Genomic DNA, 22,032 nt, shown 5'->3' with positions numbered 1-22,032 from the left:
TTCTCCAAGACAACATGTTTATGCTCGAACTGTTCAAACTGAAAAGTCATCATTAGACATGTACTGTACATACTATATTGATTATGTTCGTTATCTTACAATCGATCCATCAATTGATTTCTCCGACAGGGCAGATGATGAGAGGGACAGAGTCCCCTGTATAGAAGCATGGGTAGAGGCTTGCGTTGAAGCTGCAGCCAGTGAAAGAGTAGATGAGAGACTTGGCCTCCACGTCGTAAAAGGAGACCTCGCCCTTCTTGCCATCAGCGTACACCCCCACCCTCTGAGGTGTCTCCTTCAGGCCGAGCAGCACTTCAGGACATGCAAGAGCGCGGTACCGACCATTCCACAGTCTCACAGTCCACAGTCCATCCTGAGGACTCGGTCTTGTACTCTGTCTGTTCTCAAGACATCTAGGGCAATGGGTAGTAGTCATTTGGAGATTGTAATCGCAACAACTCCATGTTGTACTTCTTTTTCCCTTGCTAGTAACTCCTAAAACCCACCTAGTCTTCTCCTTCACCTGCACCTCAAAGTAGAATCTCTCTGTGAACCCTGTCTTTCCTAGAACAGTGGCAGCACCGTCAAACCACTGTAGGCCTTTAGGGAAAGACTTCTCTCTCAGTCTCACTTGTTTCCCGTCTTCAGACACGGTCAAACTAGGATGTGCTTCACTGGGGTTCAGAATCACGTCCACCGCACACTGCTCCGCCATCACCAGGTCAATTCCACGTCTCAGCTTCTCCATCTCTTCAAACACGGCCGTCCTGACAGCGTCCACACACAGACCGCTGTCAACCTTGACCCTAGACCAGTCCTTGAATTCCGGGAGGGTGAAGAGCGATTGGGAGCTCTGGAGGAGGTGGAAGTGGTCCTCAATGTGTGAGAGCTGCTCTATCTTAGCGCTCCTCCTCTCTAGCTCGGTGATTTCCTTCTCCATCTCCTCGACGAACCCTTCGGCCTGCCTCTCTGCTACGTTCTGCTTCTCCTCGATACCCCTGACGACCAACGACTGGCTTCTCTCTAGGGCGCTCGCCAGGTCAGTGAAGATCTGCACGGTGTACACCGTCAATCTCTCTGCGTCGCTTTTGTTTTGATCTACGGTGCGTCTGACCTCCGTAATCTTCTGACGTCTGTCTTGAATCATCTTCCGCGCGGTGCTCTCTGTTTCCCCCAGCTTGACCTTTCTCTCTCCAAACCCTTGCTCGATGGGGACAGTCTGGTGACCCTTGTGGTCCGTCTCAGTGCAGAACTGACACACACATGTCTGGTCAGTCCTACAGAACCGTTCCAAGGGTCTCTCATGCTTCTTACACACCCTGTCCTCCAGGTTCTCCACAGGGTCGATCAGCTTGTGTCTCTGGAGGGTGGCCACTCTCCGATGAGGCTCCAGGTGACTCTCGCAGTAGGAGGCCAGACACACCAGGCAGGACTTAAGTACACGTATTTAACTATCGTAAAACTGCTCGAAAAAATAACGAGTGGGTAGTTCAAAAGTTCAAGTCTGATGACAAAAAAACGAAATCAGATTTTTTTTTGCTCTGAACAACTTGATTTGAAGCCTTTCCCGTTTGCGACTTCTGTGCAACGCGATGAAAATTCGTCACAATTGGCGCTGATTTACAAGCTGTTTGAAAATGTGTTAACAAAACTCATTTTGATCATTTCTTCAGCTTGAAAGAGAGCAGCATGGACAGACCCTGATATTAACCAGATCAAGTTATATCATGACTAGTCCGATATGACCCAGAATATCACCCTACTTCAACTAAGAAAAATCTTAGGGAAAAATACTTTACCATCGAGTGTCACAAAACTCATTTTGATAATTTGTTCACCTTGAGAGAGATCAGCACAGACGAATTTGGGCCATTCAGTAAAAAAAAAAAAAAAATCAGAATAAGTCCTAAAAAAAAAAGTTTCAGAATATAAAGTCAGAATAAAAAAAAGTTTTTGAATAATAGTCAGAAAAAAAAAAGTTTCAGAAAAAAAAAGTTGCAGAATAAAAGTCACTCTTTGTTATTAGGACCAAAAACAAAAGTGTTTATATTTTTGTTCCGTGTAAATTGTCAATGTGTATGTAAGATTCTGTTTCTACTAATTGTCACTGTTTTGGTATCACCTTTAATCACAATTGTCTTTTTCTCACTTAATTCTAAATAAAATGTCATTTTAGGAATAATCTCATACCTATGGCACTGTTGTAGTTCATCCATTTTGATGCATTTAGCTGACCCCTTTTTTCTCAGATTTCAATGGGAGCAGTTCCATCATGCACTGGGCTGTTATTTCCCCCCGGGCTGTCAGGCAGTATTCAGAATTCCTTTGTGATGTAAAAACCCTCCGAGCCTGCAGTGGGAGAGGAGCTTTTGGAGGGATTCCACATTTTGCTGTGATCTGCATTTCTGGCCAGACCACTGACAGACTTCAGTGTTATGGATGTTAGACATATTTTGTTCATTCATGCCCAAGTGCCACGATGTAAGCAAATATTTCCCTTTGTAGGATGCTTTTTTGACACAAGACCTTTTTATCTTTATCAAATGAGGCTTTCCTGTGAGTGTCTATTGGGGAGTGATGTAACATTAGCTGAGATTCCATATAGCAGAGAAACGATCCATCGACTGAGACCCTTTTACTTTTTACAGTGCACAACCTGTTTGATTCTATCAATGAAAAATGTGAGGACTTTGTTGGATTTCAGATATCAGTAGTATATTATATATATGTAGCTATTAATGTCAGTTTATGTCATGGTACCTCCCATGTTCTGGTACTCTTGGAATTTGTAGTGACATTGACTTGTTGAGATCACCACACTTCCAACAGCCAAGCTCTGTACAATAGAAAACTTTATTTATAATAAACACTGTCAGCCCTTTACAATGATCTCAAGTCTAGCCGGTCACCCACCCTCCCCTGAGAGATTTTCCAGTCCAGTGACTTGTTCTCCCAGTCTGCTCTGTGTCTCTCCACTCTGCCTTCCCTCAAAAAGAGTTCTCTCTCTTCAATTCTCACATCTTTAATCTTCTTCTCCACGCCTCCTCCAACAAGATGTCTGCCACAATGAGTTTATTTGACTGAAAAACTGAACCAGTTAATTTTTTGTTGTTGAGATCAATACTCCTTTCCCTATTGGCTCTTCCTCACTTGGGTTTGTGGTTGCCGGGGCAACAGTGTAGGCTGGAGCAGTGTGCGAGGCGGCAGGGGGAAGCAGAGTAGAGCTGCCACGCCCCCAGTCTCCGTCAACACTGCAGCCAGGGATGAGAGGCACAGGGAGGCGGAGCCAGACCCACTGCAGCATGAGAGAGCAGTGATGCTCGCCAGCAGCTCCACGCTGGACCATCCTCCAACCCTCCGACTCCCCTACCGCAATCACAGCCCCCCCCCCCCGACTCAGCATCTGTGCTGCGTCTCTCCTCTACACTCTCTCACTTTGTGGTTCTCTGAGGCTCGATCTGCAGCTCTGACTTGCAGCTCATCACATAAACACAGGCTGGGAAGATGTCCTCCAACCTGCCCCCTGGGGCTGGGACAAAAGCCAAGCCCCAGTCCCCCTTCAGGAAGAGGGGCAGCCTGCAATACACAGCCAGTCCGGGTAAGTTGAGGGTGGAGAAGGGGGTTTATACCATGTAGGTAGGTACAGTAATCTGTGTATCACACATACTGAGGCAGGAGAATGGAAGGATGTTGTATGGACTGCATGAGTGATGCTCATGATAATGACAGATGTTGCTGCTTCTCAGCTACTCACAACAATTTACCATGGGATTATTGATACTCTGCTATGATTGATTGATTTCTTGTTTTTTATTTCATCAACACGAAGGAAAAATGGGAGAAATGCATAAGGCTGAAAGTCTGAGCAACTTCTGTTGTTGAATAGTTTGGGGATCTAAAGACCTGTTGTTCGGGAGAAAATTCCCTTGTTGTTTTTAGCATTCATGCCACCGTTGATTCCCTGTAGATCAGTGTGTTGGCTTTCGGCCCTTGAATTCCTCAGAGGTTTGCCAACAGATTTTATGAAAAACGTACACTGTATATAGACAGAACCTTGAATGTATTTTACTGTGATATCCCTCATTATTGTCGACCCCTAATCATTTGCATTATGTGGATTCATCAATTAATTTTACTGAATGTCATTTGAGTTTAATATTTCCAGTTTCTCTCAAGTAAAACATTTTAGTGCCTTATTAGTATTATTACTATATCCGTGACTGTGATCCTTTGATCCTGTACTGAATGAAAGGATTATCCATACTGTACTGCGTTCAAAGATCAGACCAGCATCAAGACTACATAAAAGAGGAGGATTCTTATGCATTTCAATCTAGGGCTGCAACATTATGAAACCCAACTATGTTTACAGTAATTCATACATATGTTACCAGACTGGTAAAATACAGCTCAATTATGTCTTAAAAATGTTTTTGTGCATGACCATTAGAATTTTAAGAAACAGAATGTGAGAAATGTAGGTTGTCTTTGGTTATCCTGCTGTCCCAGACACTCATTATGATTGAGTCAACATATCAGCTGTCAAAACTTAACCACACTGGTCAGATATAAATTATGTCATACTTACATAACATTGAAAATACATTGCTCATTGAACCCCATTGTGATACAGCATGACTTCCTAATGAACTATTTTACATAGGTCTTTTCATATTGTTATGACCTCAAATGCAAAAACCTAATATATTCAAATCTGAACAGTGCCTATTACAGAGATGATCAAGTGCGTCAGATTGGGAGACGTGCAGAACATTTACATTTTATTTACATTTTTGGCATTTAGCAGACACCTTTATCCAAAGCGACTTACATCAAATTCATTTGTCTAAGTAAGTGAATCATCTATCCAGCAGTGCAAGGCTTATGGGCTCCAATCTTTGTCATTATCGGTGACAGAGCTTTGAGCTGGGAGGACTCCCCCTCTGATGCCAGTCTGATGGCCCTGGGGTCTGAATTAGACAGGCTCTGCAGCACACACCGATAGAGCAGAATCATTATGTTGGTAATAGCCTGTGAGACAGTACACAGCAGACTGAGGAACTACTGTATGTATAACATGTATTTAGATGACTCACTCAGTTAGTAACTATACTGTATAACAGTGTATCTATATGATATTTGTATGTACAGTGGATGGGTGTCTATGTTGGGTATATAATCAAATATTGTAATAAGTAGAAAATAATATGAATATGTGTATACTAATATGACGTAAAAGCTACTGTTGTGAATGAATGAAAATGAAACATCTTAGACTTTCCTCCGATCAATTTGAAAAGGCTAGTGAATACTGTAGATTGTAAGCAGGATGGTACCCTGGCTAGAATAGCGTGTCATCAGAGCTGAAAAGGCTTAGGTACTTGACCGCTTCCTGTTCACTCCAGTGCTCAATTCAGACACCACACATTGGAACTATAGACAGTGGAATATGTCACACAGGTTTCCAGCCATCTCTTTTGGTCATTTTTGCTTTAAAAGAATGTCTACGAAGTGAACGCCTAGGATGGGCCTTTTTTTAGAGGGTCTTATACACCAATTAGACAGAGTGGAACTGTATAAGCCACAGTGTGGATGAACTGTGGATGAATCACAGCTTTATGAGTGTGACTGTGAGACTGCTGGACTGTGTAATATAGCCTACGCTACACCCACACACCACTTAGCAATGGTTGTTGTTGAAACTGGTGTCATGTTAGATCTTTATGTATTCTGCTCCCACTTGCCAGGTCATCATCGTTTATCGGAATTTGTTAAGAATTTGTTCTAATCTGAAAGAAAGGAAAGGGCTTGGTGAGTGACACGAAAACACCTACTGATAATGGGTTTTGATGATGCTGATTAATCTGTTGGGAAATGTCTCATAATGTGGGTTAGGGTAGGGTTAGCCTGGTCTCTACGGGCTGGCTATGAAATGTAGGCCTCGTGCCATTTCCTGTAAGGTTATGTCAGAGGAAGGTACAGCAATAGTGGCACGGCACCCTATGTTATGACATGGTGATTCATTCATGAATGAATGGAATGACATGGTCATTAGTGTTAGGCTAATTACCTTTTGAACTTACAAAACTTTTTGCAGTTACCAGTCCACATTCTGGGTGGGTATATATACATCTCAGAGAGGGTAGCATAACCACTACTGGTACTGCAATTCCCACTGCGTGTTTGATTACTTGTGGACTTTTGCCCCATAGATGAGTTAATGTATTTCCCTGCTGCTGATAGAGGGGTGAGGTGTAGACATTGTTATGGAAATATTTAAGTATCTAAATATAAAATAGCAGTTTTCTTCAGATTGTATAGAAAAGGTATTTAATTCTCTTTTGCAAAAGGAGAACAGTTTACAAGCATGACAGACAAGGTGTGACAGTCAAACGTCCTCAGAAATGTCATGACATAGGGAAGACAGGGATATTTATATATACGTAACAGTCATGCAATCACAAAGGCCACGAACTGGTCTGGTCCAGGTCTTGATTGGTCCAGGTCTTGAAGTTGCTATTCTGTGTTTATTTTAATTGTATTATCGGTATGTGAATTACTTGATTGCCATGTTTTGGACAGTCTTATGTCTGAGTTTGGAACATGCTTTGAAGATACATTCACCCTTGTACCCACTAGACTAGAGGGATTATGATGGAATTAATCTATTTGACAACACACAAGCAGACTCAGTGATGCAGTGTGTTTAGTGATCTGTGGTCAGAACACAAAGAGGTGGCAGTTTGCCCTCAAGATAGATTTGATGGCTATTCATTGACACTGTGAAATTGGCTTTTGATCATTTTGAGCAGGTGCAGTTATTTAACCTTGAGATGTACTGACGGAAACTCCCTCACAGAGTTTTTATAAGTTTGCGGTGTCAGCTCTCAAAATCGGTGGAGACAAGGGGGGTGAGGTGCATGATATCAAATCATCGCGGATTCACTCAAAACTGCTGCCGTGGAGCCTATGCCTGAGACAGCACAGTTACACACACACACACACACACACACACACACACACACACACACTCATCTTTAATGAGCAGTCCCTTGAGCAAAACATGGGCAAAGGAGAGGGGGGGGGGGTGATTTGAGGAAAAACTGACACGCGGCTAAACTGAGGAAGAGCCGCCTCCATGACTGATGTAGCCCATCTCACCCCTGCCCCTCCACCCCACGTGGTACGTTCCAGATCGATGTCAGAGGCATTTAAATGAGGAGGATCAGCTGCAGCGGCTGCAAGTGCAGTGACAGCTGGCCAGAACCAGGAGGCATGCAGGGGGGCCAGAGACTGGGATAAAGGGGGAGTGGATGGATCTACTGGACCAGCTCTATGTACAGTATGTATAGACAGAGAGAGATTAAGAGGACAGTGAGTCGCCTTTGAGAGTGGGTTTGTGTTGATGTGTGTCAGTGTTCTTATTTGACTGAGTGAATATGGTTTCTCTCGGTCGCTTCTCCTTTCTCTCTCTCTCTTCCCATCTTTCTTTCTAACCCCATCTGGATCTTTCTAACCCATCTGGATCTTTCTAACCCATCTGGAAAGGAGTACAGACGCCATTCCGGACTGTTTGGCATGTTCCATCTCTGTGGCAGGGAAGAGTTTCTCATCCAGCCCCAGTAGCTGCTGGGTTGTGCAGGCATAGAGGAGAGAGGTACGCTTCACTATCCTAATACCATACAAACAAAACAATTGCTATCTCTCTCGTCTAACCCCCTCAACTCCCTGTAGTCCCTTGTGTAATTCCCCCAGAGTAATATGTGTGTTAGAATTTGAATTTGAATAGAATTTGTGTAAATTGATAGTCCCTGAGACTGGCTTTCCACTGTCTTTGAGTGCATGGAGTTAAATAGAAGGGATAATGGATCATTCATATATGTATTAAGTGTTGACAACACGTGACATGCAGAGAGAGGGAAAGAAAGAAAGTGAGAGAGAGAGAGAGAGACTTTTACTGCACAGACGGTGTGATTGATGCTGGAGGTGAGGATGTATGTATTTGTGCTACAGGCCAGTGTTGTGCTTGTGTGTTGTAGAGGGATAAAGTCACTGCAGCATCGCCACTGCCTGTGTATTACCTCCAGTATGGCAGACAGGTTGTAATGAGTTTATGTTGTGATCCATGTTCTCCCACGCTGCTTCCTGGAGTAAACTAAACAGCAGGAACAACAACAAAAAGAATAATGTCAGATAAAATGCTTCGTCAAAATATTGTAGATTACTTCTAATGATTGATCAAACATGCTATGTATTTTGATGTTATACGATATATAGGCCTATCTGTGGTAATAAGCGTTCTGTAACACCCCCCCCCCCCCCCCTTCTTGTCTTCTCTCTGCGTGCTACTGTACTAAGCCGCAGTGACACAGCCCTCTTTTCTTCATGTGTATTACTGCGAAAAGCCCCAGAGATTCACTTCATGCCAAAGCACATTTTTGAAGCCAAGCACAAATTTAACATGGTCAATGAAAACAGGTTTAGCCAGCAGTGTGCTGAGCAGGCCATAGGGTTAGAGAGGAAGAGATTGAGAGAGTCCTCACGTACTTTACTGCTGATATCATACAGTACCTTGTGCATCAATACTGTATCCTCCCTCTATTATCCCTCTCTGTGAGCTTCCTTGCTCAAGAACACTACTTTATACTGTCCTTTTATTTATAATCTCTCTCATTAGTCTCCATCTGCAATATTCAAAATTACACAGTGTGCCTGATATCCACTGGGACCAAGTATCAATGTGTGAGCCTTTATGTACTTAACACAACAATCTGAAATATGTTAAAGAAATCCTAAATACAACAGGAAACCAGTCCAGTGGAGGTTCATCCCACAGGAAGTCGTGACCCTTGAACTTGCTCTCCTCCCAGTGTAGATCAGATGATTTTCCACTTGCTCTTTGAGGACTGTTGACACCCCACAAGCCACAGATGAGATGGAGGGGAGAGTGTATACGCTGTGTATTGCTGTTAAAATATGCATGCAGTGGAAGTCAATAAGTAAGATGATATGTTTGACCTCCTTTCAGTACGTTTAAACCACCGAAAGATGAACTGGGTTTGTGTTTTTAACTGGAAACATTTTAAAATGTTTTTCCAGACAAACTTTTACACATTAGCTTTTACATATTTAATTTAACTGTGGGACAGGTGTTTCAAGTCCTGCACAAAACAATTGAATATCATGCTAGCAGAATCTGCAGCCCATATTGACTACACTCAGTAGTCCTCAGTCCTCTTTGGATCTGTAACGGAGGCTGCTCTGTACAATGCATTATGTATGCGTGAAATATGCCTTGGTTCAGTTTCTCCTTGACATGTTTTTCATCTGTGGGGAGTGGTTACATAACAATAGATGCTGCAGATCCAAATATAGCAGCCATTAGGGGATTAGATCCAGACCCGGTGGGCTCAGCTGTCTTTGCTGCTGGCCGCATCCTGCCCTGCCTGGCATGCCCACTGCTGTCAGGACAAACACCAATCTACCCACTCCAGATAAGACAGACTGCACATACAGTGTATTGCAGATGACAACAGTCAAACAGTTTTAAGTCATTTTGACAAAATTACTTCAGCCATGGTAGCCTCAAAACAACAGTTTGTTGTGGGAGGTGCTGTGTAAATTACAGTATGCTTCAACTCCTATTCCCTTAGATGGAGCTAAGCCAAGTCCTCCTCAGTTTTACAGTGCATTCATTTGATTGCCGTAGATGTACACCCCTATGTTTTTCTGCATGCAAATGTGGTTCAGTATGTGGAGTGGGAGGTGTCGATTGGGAGGCGTTATGCAGAAGGTGTGAAGCATCAGGTGTGTTATTGGAGTTAGGCCACTGATTATGCCCTCACTTCCTGTGTTCCCCCACAGTGTCTGCCTGTTTCACCACAGGGGTCTCGTTATGCTACCCTTGTAACACAGATGGAGCTTAGATTCTCTGTCATATCAAACTTCTAGTTGTGTGTGTGTGTGTGTGTGTGTGTGTGTGTGTGTGTGTGTGTGTGTGTGAGAGAGAGTGTGAGAGTGTGAGAGTGTGAGAGTGTGAGTGTGAGTGTGAGTGTGAGTGTGAGTGTGAGTGTGAGTGTGAGTGTGAGTGTGTGTGTGTGTGTGTGTGTGTGTGAGAGAGTGTGAGAGTGTGAGAGTGTGAGTGTGAGTGTGAGTGTGAGTGTGTGTTTGTGTATGTGTGTACTAGTGGGCAGCACTCCCTCAGACATTCTAGCACACAGGGGCTAAAGGCCAGGGATGAAATATTCAACAGGATGATGAATATTTCAGAGACGAGTGTGCGGTTCCAAGGGGCAATTTATTGTTGTTACACAGAGATGAACTGACCGCTAAATATACTCTGGGGATTGAAGCTACCCTCCCTCTGTCTGGGAGCTTGGTGGAGCCATTCTCAGACTGTATTTACATCATGCATCTCTCATTGATCCTTCCATCCTGCACAGCCTTCTCAGCCAAAGTCTCTTTGGGGGGCGTATTTATTTTTTCTTATGTCTGCAATTGCTTGAGAAATGGGTTGGGATCAACATTGAGACATTGAGTCTTATAGTGGCAACAATGGAGGGCATTTACCGGTGTATCGGCTGCTGGGCCCTCCACCTGAATGCTCCATTGTGTACAGAGGCACAAACAGTCTCTGAGCTCAGACCTCCAGCGCTATGTCCCTCCACGGCTGTGTAAACTGGCAACTGACCCTCAGACTGAGGAACAACAGGCATCTGTGGCCTCAGTGTTGTGGAATGGGCAGGCTGACAAACATGAAAAATGCATCCATTGAATTGATTTGGCATCTCATTTTCTGATTATTATCTATGTCTGACTTAATTTTTTGACTTCTCACTTTGTCTATCTTTTCCTTACTAACTCAAAGGAGTAAAAATGTAAGAATAATACTGACAGAACATGGTCGGGGTTTCATAGCCTCTATTACATCTGATAAAACTGCCTTCCTAAAATTGATAATTTCCCTCTCTCTCCCTTCCTCCCTCCATTCCTTTTTTCCCCTCAAATCTCTCCAGTAGATCTCCGTGGTGCCCGTCACCTCCTTACCTCCCAGCATTCCTTACCAGGGATTCCTGTGGCCCTTAAACACCCCATTGACCTGCGCACCTCCATGGATGGGAAGTACAAGGAGATTGCTGAGGTGAGAGCTCAACTACCTCACTACAGAAGAAGAAAAAAACTTCAATTCGATGTCTCTGCTGGCAATATTGATCATTGTGCATTAATAGATAGTAACATTCAGTATGTGTGACTTACAAGATGCCTCATGCTCCCTTCCCTCTCTGTGATTATGTGTATGTTTAGGAGCTGTTCTCACGCAGCCTGACAGAGAGTGAGATGCTCAGTGCCCCCTATGAGTTCCCTGAGGACAGCCCCATCGAGCAGCTGGAGGAAAGACGCCAGCGCTTAGAGAGGCAGATCAGCCAGGATGTGAAGTGAGAAACACCAGAGAAGAGGGGAAGAAGGGGAGGGAGAAAGCAACACTTTATCTATAATAGTTCCTCTCTTGCCTCTGTTGGGATCATTGTAAGTAGTAAAGTTCAGGTTTCTTAACTCTTCCATCCCCTATCCCTAGGTTTGAGCCTGATATCCTTCTCAGAGCCAAACAGGAGTTCATGAAAACTGAGAGTGCTACAGACCTAGAGTGAGTAAAATATATTTGTTGTCAATTTCAAATAACTGATAAGGCGATTGTTAGTAGTCAGTGTCTAATCCATGAGCCGGTGGAAAATAACATGCAGCTTTTACTCCACTGCACCACATAGCTTTCACTTCACTCCACCTCAAGCATTTCTACATGACCTGAAAGTACTGTATATATAAACTCATCAAAAAAAGTTATAAAATAATAAAAGTTCGGAAACGTTATTTCAGTCGATTATTCCTCCCCTTTAATATTGTATATTGTTAGAAAGCCTGATTAGTCACCTTTACAACGAGGTACAACTTGTAAGGATCATGCATTCGTGGAATGAGCAACACAGCTAACCGTGTGGGTAGCGGCCCAAAACATTTTGACAAAATCCCCTGCAATATTCTTCTGTTGGTATTCACTCTTGTTTTGAGTTGCTTGGTGGATTGGATGATTGCACTCTCCCACAGTAATAAGGATAATCGACCGAAATAACGTTTCTGAACTTGTGTTACTTTCTTTTTATTCCATTGTCAGATATCTGAAAGAGCAGAACCAAGCACTCATGGACCTCTTCCCCAAAGAGGCAGTCCCAGAGAAAGAGTACCAGCGTGTCACCATTACTGGGGAGGAGAAATGTGGGGTAGGTCACAGTCATTATCCCCCCAGAGAGCACTTCCTGTATACAATGGCTGCTACCGCCAACACGGTTAACACTAAAAGAGAGTTCCCTCACCTCAGTCAGGTACGCTGTACTCAATGGCGTGGAATTGGTCCAAGCGACCATCTCTGTATCTTTTCCCCTCCATACAGGTTCCCTTCACTGATCTGCTTGATGCTGCCAAGTGTGTGGTGAAGGCTCTTTTCATAAGAGAGAAGTACATAGGTGTGTCCCTGCAGAGCTTCTGCAGGACCACCGCTCGCTACCTGCAGGAAATGAGCGAGAGACCGCTCGACCTGGGTGTCTACGAGGAGATCCCTGAAACCTCTGTCACTGCAGGTACGCATACAGAGGGAAACACAGCCTTACAGGACAGCATTGTATAAACTCACACAATACCAACATTTTTACATCTAATTGGCCATTATTGCATTTTGTTTTCCAACTTTCCAAACTCAAGATAATTGACAAGGCTGTGTTCTGATCCATAGGGATAAACCCGATTCCCTACACAGTGTATCTGCCCAGGGAACTATGTAGTGCACTGAGTGGAAACATTTATTAGTTCAGACGTTTTTCAGGTTGTCATTCCCTATGGATTTGAGTTTCGATTAAAATGGTTGAATAGTGCCCTGTGCAAGGAATGACTGACCATTTGGAATACATCCATTGTAATTCTTAGTAATGGGGAGACATTTGACTATGAAGAACTGGATTCACTGTTATCATAAACTCACATTAGACAATTAATGGTAGTACAAGATAGCCGTGTTAAAATAGAATTCACATTCCATCTCTCCCTTTAACACCCAACACAGACTGTCACTCAATTTCCTAATGTAAGAATGAATTGAAATTCATGTGAAACATTTCACATTGTTGGTCGCACTCCCAATGCATCCTGTTCTATTGCATAATGTTCTTCTCTCTGGCTATCTTTCAGATGCCACAGTGCACCCGCCTGTCTCAGCGACACATCCCTATGAAAACCAAGACCCTGTCAGCATGCCACCTGATATTGGCTATGGCTGCAAGATGGTGAATGGTGTGGTTCATATCTACACCAAGCAGAACCCAATGGAGAAGTGAGACACTAGTTTCCCTTCCAACCAAACAAATTACTTTAAAAAAATAATGACATTTTATCCAATGTCTTGCAATATGCCTTCAGTTGTATAATGCAAATGTTACACTGCGAGGGTGACTGTGCAAAAACTAGACACTGTATGTTAGAAAATATAAACTATATTATGTTAAATATAGAAGGGGAATGGTCATGGTGTTGTTAATGTTGACTATGGATCTGTTTTTTGTGTCAGGAGCACAGAGTTGGACCTGCCCTACCCAAACCTGCAGGAGTACATCGCTGACATGAACGTCATGATGGCCCTCATCATCAACGGACCAGTGTGAGTAAACAAACGGTCAAATATGGGTCAGGCCCTAACACCACTCAGAGCCATCGTGTGTTGTCTAGATACCTATTCAGTCAAACAGCTAACCAGAAGCCTTTATAGTACTTCTGAGAAAGTACATGAACTGTAGAGTGCTGCGAAGCTGGTACGCAAAATGCAACATATTCTAATTCTGATAAACCTCTAATAATGGCATGTGGTACCTAGATGATGCATCAATATGACCATTCTGAAGTGTGAGTACTGGCTTGATTAAGAGTATCAAAAAGTACTAAGTAATTATTAACAAAGCTGTTACCCGTCGAGCTGACAAAAGTATTCATGCCTACTCACTGCCACAGAAAGTCCTTCTGCTATCGCCGGCTGCAGTACCTGAGTTCCAAGTTCCAGATGCACATCCTGCTCAATGAGATGAAGGAGCTGGCAGAGCAAAAGAAAGTCCCACACCGGGACTTCTACAACATACGCAAGGTGAACCCTCCACCGCAGATATATTGGTGTATTATAATCTAGTATCTATTGGTTCTACCTCAAATTATTTACGAGGATTTATGGCATCCAAATCCTTATCGGGGACATCTGTAACATGTTTGTGATTTCTTGCACAGGTGGACACACACATCCACGCCTCATCCTGCATGAACCAGAAACACCTGCTGCGCTTCATCAAGAGGGCCATGAAGAAGTACCCTGGAGAGATTGTGCACGTGGAGAGGGGCAAGGGTCAGACACTCATGGAGGTGTTTGAGACCATGAATCTCACAGCCTTCGATCTGAGTGTGGACACTCTGGACATGCATGCAGTGAGTAATGTAGGGAATGGGAGAAGATGCTAAGGGGACAGTGAGGATACTGCTATTTCAAGACAAATAAGAAGTATTAGCTTGACAGTAACATCAAGATGAGATAGATTGAGTAGCTCACTGTGAGAACTGTTCCATTTATCTTCACAGGACCGCAACACTTTTCATCGTTTTGACAAGTTCAATGCCAAATACAACCCCATTGGCGAGTCAATCTTGCGAGAGATATTCATCAAGACTGACAACCACGTTGAGGGGAAATACTTTGGTCATATTATCAAGGTACCCGCTACATGCATAATCTACAATAAACAGACTCTACTAATTTAAATTCCCAAACTGTCACCAATGCTAGAATAGTAACTTTGTAGTATACTTGCGCCCTCTGCTGACCAGTGTGTGTCTCTCATCTCAGGAGGTGATGGCCGACCTAGAAGAGAGTAAGTACCAGAACGTGGAGCTGCGTCTGTCTATCTATGGACGCTCACGAGATGAGTGGGACAAACTGGCACAGTGGGCAGTCAAACATGCTGTCTACTCAACCAACGTGCGCTGGCTGGTGCAGGTGCCACGACTCTTGTGAGTACAATACATAGTTTGTCTTGCTTCTCCAATTACTTGAAAAATGGCTGAACTGTTCAAAGATCCAAAGAAACACATTTTCAATGCATCATCATGAGTTACTCCAGATGGAGTTTTTGTCAGATAAAAGTGACCAGACTTGCATTTTCCATTTCACAGTGATGTCTATCGCACCAAGAAGCAGCTCTCAAATTTTCAGGAGATGCTGGAGAACATCTTTATGCCACTGATTGAGGTCACCATCAATCCGAGCAGCCACCCAGAGCTCCACCTCTTCCTTGAACATGTGAGAGGACTCAATGGTTTAAAGGCTCACAGGATACTGAAACACTGATGATGATGATGATGATGATGATGATGATGATGATGATGATGATGATGATGATGATAATGGTGATGATAATGATTGTGTGTATGCAGGTTGTGGGGTTTGACAGTGTGGATGATGAGTCTAAACCAGAGCATCATATCTTCAACCTGGATAGTCCTCTACCAGTCAACTGGATTGAGGAGGATAACCCTCCTTATTCCTACTACCTCTACTACATGTATGCTAACATGACTGTGCTTAATCACCTGCGCAGGTATGTAACTGCACTGGTATGTAAACTCACCATTTACACAGATTCACTGATAATAATTACATATGATTACCATCAAAACTAGGCTTTGTATGTGTCACAGCCTACCTTGTTTCATGTATGCCACTAGATTGGTAGAAATGGCATTGGTTTGTATGTACCAACAGTTATATATTTGTACATTTCTGTCAAGGTCATGACCATGTTGACATAACAATGCATACACACCCTACCTCTATTACTGTTCCAGGCAGCGGGGCTTTCACACACTTGTGCTGCGTCCGCACTGTGGTGAGGCAGGGCCTATCCACCATCTCGTCTCTGGCTTCATGCTGTCTGAGAACATCTCCCATGGCCTACTTCTGAGAAAGGTAGGGTAGGCCCTCTCTCACACCAGAGACTCCATTTCACACACTTATAATCATTAGAGGATAAGGTCTTAGTGTGCTTTGTATCAATACCTAACTAGTTAGTTAATACAAAACATATCCTCTCCACCCCTCCAGGCTCCTGTGCTGCAGTATCTTTACTATTTGGCCCAGATTGGCATTGCCATGTCCCCCCTCAGCAACAACAGCCTGTTCCTCAGCTACCATCGGAACCCTCTGCCTGAGTATCTGTCCAGGGGCCTCATGGTCTCTCTGTCCACAGATGACCCATTGCAGTTCCACTTCACAAAGGTATGTGTCTCCATGTCAATGCCAGCTCAACATTATACAAATAATAAATACGGTAAGTGCCATGGTACACACACAGTAAGAAATAGTAGATGGATATACTATAAATTCTACCAAAAAATATGCAACAGATAGGGAAAATAAGTATTGGGAAGATATTGCAAATGTGCAGAACTACAGTACAACTATGTCTGAAGGACTTTCTTTTATGGTGTTTTTACACTTTCCAGGAGCCTCTGATGGAGGAGTACAGCATTGCTGCTCAGGTGTGGAAGCTGAGCTCCTGCGACATGTGTGAGCTGGCACGAAACAGTGTGCTGATGAGTGGATTCTCCCATAAGGTACAGCATACTGCACATTATTGGCTCTCTAAAATTGTCTAACTGGGCCTCCTTCTCAGTCAGATAGTCCTTTGACTTTTCCCTGGGCATAATTTCTCACCAGGAGTGTTAACATTTCTCATTGCCCCTCTTCTCTTCAGGTAAAAAGCTACTGGCTGGGCCCTCACTACATTAAAGAGGGGCAGGAGGGCAACGACATCAGGCGCACCAATGTTCCTGATATCCGGCTGGCGTACCGGAATGAGACCATGTGTGAGGAGCTGAACCTGATCACCCAGGCCATCCACACAGACGAGCTGGAGACCATTGAAGAGGAGGGCAGCCTGTGTATGGTGCCTGTTCAGGGGCAGATGTGAGGATGTCCCCTAATCACTTTCATTCACTTCATATCTCCTCATATCAAACCCAGAGCCTGAAGATTGTAGGGAATATATTTCACTTTTGAAAGGAAACATTTTGCAGAGACTTTGCTGGCAGATGTGAGCTATGAAGGACTCTGTGTGTGTCGTGGCAATACGAGAAAGGACCTATTTCTAGAATTACCTGTTTTTGATTAGGTTTGTGCTACCCAATGTTTTTACTTTCTTTTTGTATCTTTCATTTCATAATTGCAACTGTTAAACTTTTACTTGACACTGTGATATCTTTTGTATTTATTTTAAATTGAATATGTTCTTTATGTGTCTTCTGTATAACTATAGTAACATATTAATAATGTCTACAACATTAACTACTACCACTACCACTGACAACAACATTCCTTCTGATTGCTTGTATGTTTCTGTATTTGCAATATTTCCTTGGTCTTTATGGTGTTCATGTGTTCATGTTCATGGGTGGCATAAAGGCACTTTACTCTGTGTTGTTTCCAGTGTTAAGCTGCTACTGTGTATTACATTATTGGCTCTGATTCATCCTGACATTAGCATCTCATTATATGTAATGACTATCATCAAATGCTGTCATATAGTTGCATTTTACACCACTCCCTGAACTCTCCCCACTCCATATCTGATTTTGAATCCGGTTTAACACACTATGCAGTGCAAATTTAGTTGTTGTTTTTTTACACACTGCAAATGTAGTTTCATTTTTTTTTTACGTCATATTTTGTCGATTTCTGTAAAAATAATCATCATCATCATCATCATCTTGTGTGTTTCCAGGACCCCAATGATAATATTGACTCAAATTCAGACAGTGCCAACCCCTATAATAATGAAGATCACAAGCTTTGTATTACCAGTAGTGACATTATTAGGTCAATACTGCGATACTAATACGACAATAACCGTTTCGAGACATATTTTCCTATAAATTAACCTCACACCCCAAGTTGTGTAATTTGTTTACTTTCCCAGTAAATGTTGACGGAAAAACGTTGGATTTGGTTCTTTATTCAAGGGCATTGTGCTCTCCTGCTGATTAGTTTTTGCTGTTTGTATGTTCATATCAGTGAGAGATCCATTCATGATTGCTAGCAATTAGACCTTAGACTTAATTGTCCTATGGCTATGTCCAAAACCCCTATGTAGAAGGCAAATTGACATCCTGGCATCATGTATTATTTATAGAAACCGTCACTGATTCATGACCTGGTGGAATGACTTAATAATGACCTTAGGCTATTGGACTGTGATAACCAATGTACTCTAGTAGGCAGCAACACTGCACCATATGCCTCTGGTTCCTGTTTAATCAATAATGCGGTAACAATAGGCCTACTTATGCACTATCATCAACTTTCTTAATGAAATCCTGCAGTTAGAGCTCGAGCTTCCAGAATAATAGAAATTGAGTAGTTGTCTGAGCCTTCACGTCGCTAGGGTGCGCTGCGAAAGGTTAAATTAAAATACATTTCAAATATTAAAATAACTTTCCTAAAGGGGCGGTGCTTTAGCCTACACAGACAGATTCCACCGAGAAGAAAAAAAAACGACACGATTCAGGAGCTGCCTAGCCTAGCCTACTTCTCTGTTCTCGTCTATTGATAACAGAATCAACTCTTTCTCGCTCCAGGCATTGAGCAGATACAAAATGGCTATGAAATTGGCTTATTGGGACATTCGAGGGGTAAGAATAGTTTGATGTTGCTGCACAGTCAATGAACAACGTTATGCAGTTACGTTAGGCTATATTTTGATAGATATTTAGACTGACATGCTGTATATTATGTATGATTTACCACACATTTAACATTTTATGAATCAGATTGTGCAACAACTCGGTTGCAATGTTATGTAACCGGGTTGTAGCCGTCGATAAGAACAAACACGTGTTATCATTCATTGTTCAATTAAGAGCATCATTCATTCATTCATTCATTTCTCTAGCTATAGTCGTCCTTACAATTTGTTGAAATTTGGTCTTTCAATTTCCTCCATAGCTTGCTCAGCCTATCCGCTTTCTTTTGGAGTACACTGGCTCTAAATATGAGGACAAATTGTACGCATGTGGTGAAGGTACTTGTTTAATTGATAAGGCATTCAAGCATTCTGTAGATTACATACACATTTATTGAATGCACTGGTTGATGGGCGTACTAAACATGTTTTAGAATGGATTGGCTCTATCTGACTGAACCTTAATTATAGACTTGACTTGTATTACTTTTTTTTTTCTTCTAATAACACAGCTCCAAACTATGATAAAAGCTGTTGGTTTGATGAAAAACACAAACTTGGAATGGACTTTCCAAATGTAAGTACAGTAGCCCCTGTATTAAGTAGGCTACATTGAACTAGGAGATTCTGTCTGCTACCATATACCACCACTGATTTATTTTCTTTTTTTTCTTTTTTTTCTTTTTTATTTTTTTATAGCTGCCCTATTTGGAGGATGGGGACAAGAAGATAGTCCAGAGCAATGCCATCATGAGATACATTGCACGCAAGCACAACCTCTGTAAGTGTCTGTAATTACATTAAATGATCAGACAAAACCCTTGATTTCTCCATGGAAATGACCAAGTGTTTATAGTGCACTTGTTTCCTAAATAATAAAGACAAAATGTCCACTAAGTTTGATTAGGATATTTTATTGATTTGATTTTATTGATTGGCCTAATCATTTTAGCTTGAACTGTATATACTGTATCTATATCTATCTATCTGACCTTCTCACATGCTATCTGTCTAACCTTCTATCTTTCCAACCTTCTATCTATCTAACGCTTCAACTACCTAGCATCATCCTTTCTTCCTTTCACCAGTCAATACTGCTTCACTCAGTATAATCCACACTGGTTAACCTCCTAATTGTTTTGATCTTTCTATCCATCCTCTTTTTCATTTATCCATTCATCCATCCAATTAACCAACCTATCTCACTTTCTTTCAACTATCAAGAAAAACATCATCAAACCTGATAAAAGCTTTCTGATATCTATTAAACAATTATGCTTTTTGTAACTCCAAAAACTCTTAAAACCGGTTAACCAAACAACTCTACACCCACTTCACTGAACTTCTTAACCATACAACATTCTATCTAACCTTCTAACCCATACTAATTTACCTTCAAATGTTTATATCTATACTTACCGCACTCGCATTGATCCCTACTCTCCTATCTCATCTATCTAACCTCTCATCTATCTAACTAACCTTTTCTCATCTATTGACCAACCAAACCATCTAACTTTATCCACTACCATAATAAGACACTCACTTTCTTTCTACTACCCAGCTAATCTATCTATCGACACATCTTTAAACCTTTTCCACGACCAAAATAAGACTTTGCAAGCCCACAACGTTTCTTCTGGAACTTCTTTTTCTAGTTTCATAGTGCTATTACGCTCCACATAAATCTTTAGATTTTAAATGGCTTCAGCTGGTATAAGACCGATAATAATTTCAAGCAATACCAACTGAATTGGTGGCTACACGGTACCTAATGGTATTAACTGATGTCTATTTTAAACACAAAAGTAGAATGGATGTTCTAGTATTATTGAAAACACTGCTGCATGTTTGATCACACATATACTGAATTGAGTAGTCTCAGGCTACTCAATAGCTTTTTATAGCTCTGCACTCATCTTCTTTTAGGTGGGGAGAGTGAGGATGAGAAGATTCGGGTTGATCTCATAGAGAACCAGTCCATGGACTTCCGCAATGGCTTTGTGATGTTGTGCTACACTGACTTTGTAAGTACTGCAATAGCTTTGCTATTGACTCTCAAAGACACATCTGATACTAATAGTATACTGCTATATATGTTCCCACCCTTGTTTTCACTATGACCGTAGGACAAAATGAGGCCAGGATACTTGGAGAGGCTGCCAGGTACCCTGAAGCAGTTCTCTGAGTTCTTGGGAAGTAACAAGTGGTTTGCAGGTGACAAGGTATGCATTTCTTCAAATCTTCCAGTGCAGAGTTATATTCTCACTAAATATGATGGAATATTTTGTTATCGAAGGTCACATCCTATCGTTGCTCCCCTCAAACAGATCACATTTGTAGACTTCATTATGTATGAGCTGTTGGATCAACACCGTATGTTCGATTCTAAGTGCCTGGATGACTTCAAGAACCTCAAGGAACTCTTGGACCATTTTGAGGTCAGGATCTTGTTCAGCTACAGGCAGTTGAATTTATATATGATAATGCTGTCACATGCCTTTCATTAAAAAAAGAAAATATTTTCAGCTAGATCCAACATTGTAAAAGAAAGTCCCCATCTTGTATACTATATTGAGAGCACTGCCCTATGTATTGATAACTACAGCAACTACTTTGTCTTGCATAACAGGGTCTGGAGAAGATTGCAGCCTACATGAAATCAAGCAGATTCATAAAGACACCTGTGAATAACAAGATGGCTAAGTGGGGAAACAAGAAAGAATGAAGACCAATGAATAGGAAACATTATTATACATTAGTCCATTTCATTTTATTAGATGATAAATGGATATTGAATAATTTGTTAGTTCTGCACTCAGTTTTGTGACTAATACATCTAGGACATGATGATAATAATAATAATAACCAGTTGGAAACGATTAGGTACTGAAAACGAATCACATACTCTTTGATTTCAGAGGACACTAGCCCAACAAGTGTGCCAATATACATTAAACCCACTATATTCTATCAGTGGAAGTGTGAATCGAAATGTTAGACAGGTCCAAATAATTTTATGTAAATCAGTCTTTGATAATCCTTAGTTATTTACATGACTAAAAGCACCTATTTTCCTGACTTATGATTTTTAATCGTGTACTGTTTCAAAGTGAGACAAGTGAAAAGTTAAGTAGTGAATTACACTTACAGACCCTAAATGTATGATGAGTGTATGATTTATTTTCTTTTTTTAAATAAAGGAAATTATGAATCA

The 22,032-nt window shown here is 41.9% G+C and overlaps 3 protein-coding genes across 3 annotated transcripts; 2 read left to right on the top strand and 1 right to left on the bottom strand.

Moving 5' to 3' along the window:
* Positions 1 to 109: 109 nt before the first annotated feature.
* LOC308160610 (pyrin-like) lies at positions 110 to 3,482 on the bottom strand (the record flags this gene model as incomplete). The annotated part of the gene is made up of 4 exons (XM_080534555.1): positions 110 to 312; positions 472 to 1,432; positions 3,151 to 3,295; positions 3,436 to 3,482. The coding sequence occupies 4 exons, from the start codon at positions 3,480 to 3,482 to the stop codon at positions 110 to 112; spliced, it is 1,356 nt and encodes a 451-aa protein (XP_080390681.1).
* Positions 3,483 to 3,504: 22 nt separating this feature from the next.
* ampd2b (adenosine monophosphate deaminase 2b) lies at positions 3,505 to 17,048 on the top strand (the record flags this gene model as incomplete). Its single annotated transcript, XM_080534554.1, has 18 exons — positions 3,505 to 3,598; positions 11,016 to 11,140; positions 11,305 to 11,435; positions 11,576 to 11,644; positions 12,170 to 12,275; positions 12,446 to 12,632; positions 13,237 to 13,378; positions 13,613 to 13,702; positions 14,050 to 14,179; positions 14,317 to 14,511; positions 14,662 to 14,793; positions 14,927 to 15,090; positions 15,253 to 15,379; positions 15,514 to 15,677; positions 15,925 to 16,045; positions 16,181 to 16,354; positions 16,582 to 16,692; positions 16,833 to 17,048. The coding sequence occupies 18 exons, from the start codon at positions 3,505 to 3,507 to the stop codon at positions 17,046 to 17,048; spliced, it is 2,478 nt and encodes an 825-aa protein (XP_080390680.1).
* Positions 17,049 to 18,618: 1,570 nt separating this feature from the next.
* Positions 18,619 to 22,016, top strand: LOC308159520 (glutathione S-transferase Mu 3-like). The gene is made up of 8 exons (XM_080533326.1): positions 18,619 to 18,765; positions 19,079 to 19,154; positions 19,328 to 19,392; positions 19,515 to 19,596; positions 20,745 to 20,842; positions 20,945 to 21,040; positions 21,146 to 21,256; positions 21,448 to 22,016. Exons 1-8 carry the CDS (start codon positions 18,730 to 18,732, stop codon positions 21,541 to 21,543), a joined length of 660 nt encoding a protein of 219 aa, XP_080389452.1. The 5' UTR covers positions 18,619 to 18,729; the 3' UTR covers positions 21,544 to 22,016.
* The last annotated feature ends 16 nt before the right edge of the window (positions 22,017 to 22,032 follow it).

Source organism: Nansenia antarctica, assembly GCF_963989245.1.
Source record: "Nansenia antarctica genome assembly, chromosome: 6".
Taxonomy (NCBI): Eukaryota; Metazoa; Chordata; class Actinopteri; order Argentiniformes; family Microstomatidae; genus Nansenia; species Nansenia antarctica.
This window is presented reverse-complemented; position numbering and strand designations above follow the sequence as displayed.

Excerpts from the sequence above, each read along its gene's own strand:
- LOC308159520 (XM_080533326.1), top strand. The coding sequence starts at position 18,730 with ATGGCTATGAAATTGGCTTATTGGGACATTCGAGGG. Across the intron at positions 18,766-19,078 it reads CTTATTGGGACATTCGAGGG|CTTGCTCAGCCTATCCGCTT; the intron begins GTAAGAATAGTT and ends TTTCCTCCATAG. Across the intron at positions 21,041-21,145 it reads AGTGGTTTGCAGGTGACAAG|ATCACATTTGTAGACTTCAT; the intron begins GTATGCATTTCT and ends CCCCTCAAACAG.